At 54.5% G+C, this 7,256-nt stretch overlaps 1 protein-coding gene across 2 annotated transcripts in view; it reads left to right on the forward strand.

Annotated features, from left to right (window-relative positions):
* Nucleotides 1-7,256, forward strand: part of TXNRD2 (thioredoxin reductase 2) — a 77,978-nt gene that overhangs the window by 62,452 nt on the left and 8,270 nt on the right. For both annotated transcript variants that reach the window (XR_006680144.1, XM_004701202.2), the window contains exons 11-12: nucleotides 3,100-3,236; nucleotides 6,403-6,498. Coding sequence is in view for 1 of the 2 variants with exons in the window: in XM_004701202.2 (XP_004701259.1) it covers nucleotides 3,100-3,236; nucleotides 6,403-6,498 (233 nt within the window). In the remaining variant the exon portion in view is untranslated. The remainder of the gene's footprint in view (nucleotides 1-3,099; nucleotides 3,237-6,402; nucleotides 6,499-7,256) is intronic.

Below are 7,256 nucleotides of genomic sequence, written 5' to 3' on the forward strand. Positions count from 1 at the left end.
CTTTCGAAGTACGGCACGTTGCCAGTGGACACGCTTTTTCCTGCTCACTCAGAACCCGAGGAGCCCTTTTCACAGCGACCCTTCTCCTTCCCAAACTTTTGTTAACATCCGTGGGACCGAGCCCCAAGACAGTCCAGAACACGTCCCGTCTCTACAATGGCTCGTCGTGGGTCTTCAGAGCACAAGGGCACGGATTTTCTCAACATTTTCATTCATTCGGGAAGTTGATGGACGTCCAGAGCGAGTTTGGTCATCAATCAACATTTCCCCTTTTGTGAAATGAGAAAACCACTCATACACTTGAGTTTTCCCCATAGTGCTGTCCTTGTAAGCTGTGCCCAGCATCACAACAGTTTCTGCAGCATTTCTCCAGAGCAGGAAACAAAATTTCACAGCTGGATGGTGTTCTCTTAAATTGGCCATCAAAAAAAAATGAGGTATGAGTAAACCTGCTTTTATGAAAAAATTCACTGTGACCAGAGAGACCCTTCCCGGAGACGCTACTGGGTGCATTGACTCAGAGTGAGTTGCTCCTTGCTCGCCTAGCGGGGGAAAATGGGTACTGTACTAGGAAAGCTCTGCTTGGAGGAGCTTTTTTCCATTTTTTACGGGGCACTCCCTTGTATGAAGGAGTTTCAAAAGTTTGTAGGGAAATTTCTTTACTTTTTAACTTTGTTTTTCTATAAACTTTTTGAATACTCTTGTGTGCATGTGTGCACCTCATCTGTGTGTTCATGTACACGTGTATATGTGTGCATGTGTGTTTATGTTTATCTGTGTACACACGAATGTACATGTGTATCACACGTACCCATGTCTGCATGTGTTCGCATTTATGTGTCCTGTGTGTCCATGTGCACACATGTGTATGTGCATGCATACATCTTTGTATGATCGTATTTATATATACACATATTATGCATGCATTTGCACATATCCATACGCACACACATCCATGTGTACATGTGCATATGGATACGTGTGTGCACAAGCATGTATACACACATGTATATGCATGTATACACCTTGTACTTTCATTTGCATATGTATATGTGTGTTTGCACACATGTATTCACATATTTATATGTAGGCGCACATGCATGTACATACTTGCATGTATGCGCATCCATGTGCATATGCATAGGTGTGCGCTGAGGCAGACACGCAGCTGTGATGGGGGGGGATAGCTCCCCAAGGCCCCACACTACTGGGCAGAGAAGGCAGCTTTTCTCCATTTGTAAGGGTCTCAGTAGTCCCCTGTGTGAGGGCCTCCTCAGATGACATGATCAGAAACTATCCAGGGTGCCCGTTATTCCGTTAGAGGGAGGAAGGGGACAGGACATCAGTAGAGCCTTTCTGAGGACAGACGGATCTGTGAGGAGCAGCAAAGGGGACACAGACAGAGAAAAACATGATATGTGGTGGCCAGGCTGGCACAAGTATTCTTGGTCAGCTGGTTGGCGGGGCTGGGCCCCTGAGATGGACACCTTGTCCTGAAGAGTATGTCAGCAGAGCTGGAGAGGGTGGTGGGCTACAGCTGTCACCCCTCAGCCCTGGGGGGACCGCACTGAGGGCAAGGCTCAGGAGGAACTGTGAGGAGGCTGACGCCAGCCAGTTTCAGAGCCAAAGGCAGAGCTGGGACATCTTGCCTGGACAGGGCCCTATTGGTTACCCAGGTGGATGTGAGCTCAGTGCCCAGCCAAGTTCAAGATCAGCACAGGAACCACAAGCATCTTGTGCAGTCTGCAGGTCCCCTGCTGCCACTAGTGTGGGGTAAGGGGTCATGTTGCTTCATTTGCTCACACGCAGGCAGACAGGTGAGAGGCCTACGTGTGTTCTCTGATATACAGTAGGGTTGAGTGCCAACCCAGCTCCCCACCACCACCACCACCACCTGGGAGTTAGGGTCCCAAAGTGTGCCACTGTCTTGAGGCTCCTGGTACTCCTCTCCTCCTCAGGGAGTCGCTCCAGTGCCAGCCCAGCACTTAGCCTAGGAGCTAGCCACGGGGCCTGGCAGGATGGGCAGCAAGCCCTTCGTGTTCTGCTCCTCTTTCGCATTTTGCCCTCAGTAGCAGTCATGGGGCGAAAGCCGGGCTTCTGGGCACTACCTCCGGGGTTTTGCAGAGCCTTGCCTGTGTCTGACCTGGTGAGTGGGCTCACTGTCCTGTGGGTACAGCTCCTTGTCGCCCTATCCCTTCCTGGCTGGTTCCTCCGCCGTATCCAGCTGTGCACGGACTTCTCACCACACTGGACCGACCCCTGCTGCCCAGGCAAGAGCCCAGGCTGTCAGTGGGCAGCCCTGCTGGCCCAGGACGGGTGCTGGCCGGGAAGGACTTGGGCTCCTGGGCTCTCTGGAGATGGGAGTGCAGGCTCTGGTTTCCTAGTCTCTGACCCTCTCCGGGTTCGGAGAACAAATGTGCCTGGTCATCACTTTGCATCCCCACCTCCCAACGGGTTGTAGCGACCAGGAAGGCCTCTTGAAGCAATGGAGGAGTCCCAAATTACTTGTTAAAAAACAAATGAAACTACTACCCCAAGTCCCATCAGTTCCTCTGTGGGGAGCCATGTGGGGGCAGAGCCCTCACCCTTTGAGGGAAGGAATGTGCATATGGATGTAAGTCTCCTGGAAGCTGGCCTGGGATTGCACTCTAGCTGAGACCAGGCACCTGATGGGGAGGCAGTACCAGAGTCAGCCTCAAGGTGTCGCTTGCAGGGTGGGCCTGGCAGCTTTGGCTGCCCAGTCAGGGCCCCTGGAGGAAGCCCTGCTCAGCCCTCTATGCACAGAAGCCCAGGCCTTGGGGGGATGCTATTTGGGCTGCCTGCTAGCGTCAGCTGCACTCGGGGCTGGAGGCAGGGAGGCAGACACCAGGGCCCCAAAGGTCTCTCCCACGCCTTGCCCACGGCAGCCACTGCGCCCAGCCACGTTCACGAATGTTTATCTCAGACCCACACACGCCCCTCAAGGCTGCTGCGGGCAGACACAGTTCACTGAGTTCCAGAAATGCGCATAATCACAGCAGGCGGTGTGAGTAGGGGACGTGCTCTTGGGGATCGGATGGCCCCGGCCCATGGCTAGGCCTTCCTCTTTGCCTCCCTCAGGTCGAGTTCCAGAAACGAGGGGTCTGAATTTGGAGAAGGCGGGGGTACGCATCAACCCCGACAGTCAGAAGATAGTGGTCAATGCCAAGGAAGCCACATCGATTCCCCACATTTATGCCATTGGAGACGTGGTGGAGGTAAGACCATGGCCCACTCCTGAGCCCAGCCTGAGCTGCCTGCCTCTCCTAGCGCAGCAGCAGAGGGAGAGGGAGAGTCCGTCTCCAGGAGCCTGGCTGGCACAGACGCTTTGGGGAAGGACTGGGCGTTCGGTTCTGTCTCTCAAACATGGGTCCTTCGTGTGGTGGGTGGGTGCGAGAGGACTTTTACATGGGCTGAGCAGCGACTGGACAGACACGCTCAGTGGACATACTTCTGAACGCCCAGACTTGGGCTTTTGTGCGCTCCAGGCAGCCCACTGTGGTCTGGAAGCTTCCTGTTGTCAGGTGTCCTTGAGCTAGTTCCAATCCAGGACAACTCCCTGCACAACAGAACCGAAGATGGCCCAGTTCTGTGCCAGCCTCACTATTGTTCTTGTGTTTGAGCCCATGGTAGGAGCTGCTGTGTCCACCCATCTTGCTGGGGGTCACCCTCTTTTATCATGGACCCTCTGCTGTGCCAGGCACGATGTCTGCTGCTGGGACCGGATCGATCCCTCTTGATCACATGCCTACGGTGTGTGAGACGAAATCTCTCCATTCTTGCTTCGAAAGTGCATTCTAGCTGCCCTTCTTCCAAGATGGATCGGTTTGTTCTTCCGGCAGCCTATTCAATATTCTTTGCCAGCACCAGAGTTCAAAGGCATGGCATCTTCTCACGTCTTCCTCAGTCACTGTCCAGGTTCCACATGCCTATGAGGCCCTGAAATCCAACCCACTGCCATTGAGTCAAGTCCAACTCAGTGCTCCTGCATAGTGACCTAGGCCGTAAATCCTATGGGAGAGGCCAGTCTCGGCTTAACTGGCAAATTAGCTGGTGTGCTTGAACCACTGACCTTGCTGTTAGCAGCCCAAGGCTTACCTGACCGCACCCCCGGCTTCCTTTAGATGAGATTTAAGGTTCTGGAAACGCAGGCGGCAGCTGTGGGCTACCAGCTGCGCCGAGGGAGACAGAGGAGGCTTTCTACTCCCTTGAAGAGGCACAGACTTGGGAACCCACGGGGGTATTTTTGCACTGACCTGTAGGTTCACCGTGAGTTGGCATTACCTGAGGGCAGTGACTTTGAGGACAGGGGCCAGCAGGAGACTCACTCACTCCCCTCCATCTGCCATCCATGCCTCAGTTTACCCTTCTGACCTATCTGCACCCTTCCTGTGGGAGAGGGGTTTCATCCTAGGGAAAGGAAGCCATTGGGGGAAATGGCAGGGAGGAGTTAGGAGAAAAGCGGGAGCTAGGGTCTGAGGTGGAGCTGGTCCCCAAGGCCATCCAGGAGCCGTGTAGACACTGGCTAAGGGGTCAGTGATGGTGCAGGATTGTCCCCCTCAGCCCTGCTCTGCTCATGCAGGCCGTGGCACACCAGCCAGCCCAGGGAGGGTTCAAGGCTAGTTCTGCCCTTTCTTCCCAGGGCTGAGGGTACTCGCCTGACACTGTCCCCAGAAGTGGTGACCACCATGCAGCACCCTTCTCCGGGGCTTGCCCAATGACCAGTGCCCAGGCCTGAGCCACGTAGCTGTCCCTGTGGTGTATGGGTGGGGCCTGAAAACTGGAACTGGCTGCTGGAGACACAGGCGCCCAGAGAATCGCCCTCGGGTGAGAGACGGACTTGTGTGCATGCACTTGCATGGGAACTGCTTGGTGGATAGTGTCCAGAGGTCCTGGCCTCTCCCCCAAGCTGTGTCTTTACCATCACAGTCAGCCATGTTGATTCGTGTGGGGGGCGGTGAGCGGTTTGACGTGCCCTTGACTGCCCCAAAGGCCCTGCCCATGTGTCTGGACATACAGTTGGCCTCCCATCATCTCCATCCACCGGGCTTGGCCATGTGGCAGGTAGCATCCTCTGATTGCAGATCCATGCTCTACTGCAGGAAAAGCATTAGCATTCGGGCCAGAGAAGGGCTGCGTGTGAGTGTATCTCTGTGCAACTGCGTATCCATGTGCGTGTCTGTGAGCGAGCGCGTGCACAGGCTTTACCTGTGCGTTTCTTTTCTGTAGGTGTGAGAGCTCCTCTTCTCCTCCCCTCACAACCCCCCCCACCCTAACCACCACCACCAGCAAGACTCCTGTCCACTTTAGGAGAGCTGATTCTGAGCGATCATGGAGTTCACAGCCTCCCAGGCCCAGTGACAGCCAGGCAGAGCTTGGGGTGGCAGGGTGGCACTGGTGAGCTTGATACTGCGCAGCGGGTATGTGGTGGATTCCCCAGTTAGTCAGGCCCAGTGGAATGCCGGCTGCCAGCGGGGCTTTATCCGTGCTGATCTCCATTCATTTCTGGAATGCCAAACAGCATCCTGACTTCCTGCTGCTGTGGTGAGTGGCAGCCGGCCTCAGGCAGACGCGCGTGCAGGAAGCCAGCAGGACACGGTGGTGTGAGGAACAGGAGTCAGTGAGGAGGAGGGGGGATTTCAGCAGAACAATGCCCCTGGTCTGAGATTTGTAGTGGCTAATGGTGAGAATGCAAACTGCGGGTCCAGATCACCCAGAATGCTCAGCACCCCATTTTACTTGAGTGGCAGCGAAGGCAAACTGTGGTTTCTGTTGTTGCGGTTGTCAAACTGCCCCTGGCTCACGGCCGCCCAGGCCCAGCATAACACACAAAGGGTTCCCCTGCCCAGCACCACTGCCAGGATTGGCTGTGGATGGGACCTCTGAAGTTCCCCTTGACTGAGTTTTGAAAGTAGACCACCAGGCCTCTCTTCCTAGTCCAGCCTAGCCTGGCAGCTCCACCTGTACCTGTGAACCTCTTCAGACAGACGGGTGGTGAATGCACAGGAGGTGCAGTGCATGGGAATCTAACTTCGGTCTTGTGTGGAAGGCGAGAGGGCTGCCACGAGGCCACCACGGTTCCTGGGGTGGGAACAGCTCATAGAACCTTTTGAGCCTATGTGGTGGGGCAGAGCTGTCAGCAGACTTTTCTCTTAGGGGAGGTGGTCTGTAAAGCTGGCTGTGTGACTATAGGCGCCTCCCTCCCTCAGGCAGCTGGAGGGCAGCAGAGAGAAGATAACCACACCAGGGACCTGGAGAGGCCTTACTTAGCCTTGCTGCAGCGCTGTGGGTGGAGGGGTTCCAGACAGGGCCCCCTCTCTGGGAAGATACTTAGCAGCCACTCCCTTGGCCCTGCTGACCTAAGCCTTATGCTCCCTTCCTCAGGGGCGGCCCGAGCTCACACCTACGGCCATCATGGCAGGAAAGCTGTTAGCCCGGCGGCTCTTTGGTGGATCCTCAGCCCTGATGGAGTACGACAGTGTGAGTGGTGGCTTCCCCCAGGGACCACACGCCAGGACCAGTGGGAAAGGCTGTCCATGTCTCCGGGGCTGGGGAGCAAATGTGTGCGAGTGCATATACAGCCATGCATGTGTGTATGCAGGTATGCACATGTGCAAGTACATGCAGGCACACAAGGCTACAGGCCTGTTGTGTGTGGTCATTCATGCATATGCATGTGCACATGTGTGTGCAGGTGTGTTGGCACGGGTGTATTTGTACATCTCAGTGTGTTTGTAATTGTATATATGAGGGGGTACCCTCCCCCCAAAAAACCCTGGAGTTGTGCTGGGTGGAGCAGAGCTTTCCTAGTTCGCTTTTTCCCCACTAGGCGAGCAGCGAGCAACTCACTCTGAGTGAGTGCACCCAGTGGCATTGCCTGGAAAGGTTCTCTCCGGTCACAGGGAATTTTTTCATAAAAGCAGTTTTGCTCAAAACTCATTTTTTGTGATGGCAGATCGAAGAGAAGAGCGTGTGGCTGTGAAACTGTTTCCTGCTTGGGAAAGATGCTGTAGAAACTGCTGTGATGTTGAACACAGCTTACAAGGACAGCATTATGGAAAAAACTCAAGTTTATGAATGGTTTTCTTATTTCAAAAAAGGTGAAATGTTGATTGATGACAAACCTCATCCTGGACGTCGGTCAACTTCCCGAATGGACAAAAACGTTGACTCGTAGTCCATTTGGAGTTCATTCCACCAGGTCAAACTGTTAATTAAGCTTTCTATTTAGAGGTTCC

The sequence above is a fragment of the Echinops telfairi genome, unplaced genomic scaffold, assembly GCF_000313985.2.
Source record: "Echinops telfairi isolate 266 unplaced genomic scaffold, ASM31398v2 ScPeMD7_70;HRSCAF=299, whole genome shotgun sequence".
In the NCBI taxonomy this organism is placed as follows: Eukaryota; Metazoa; Chordata; class Mammalia; order Afrosoricida; family Tenrecidae; genus Echinops; species Echinops telfairi.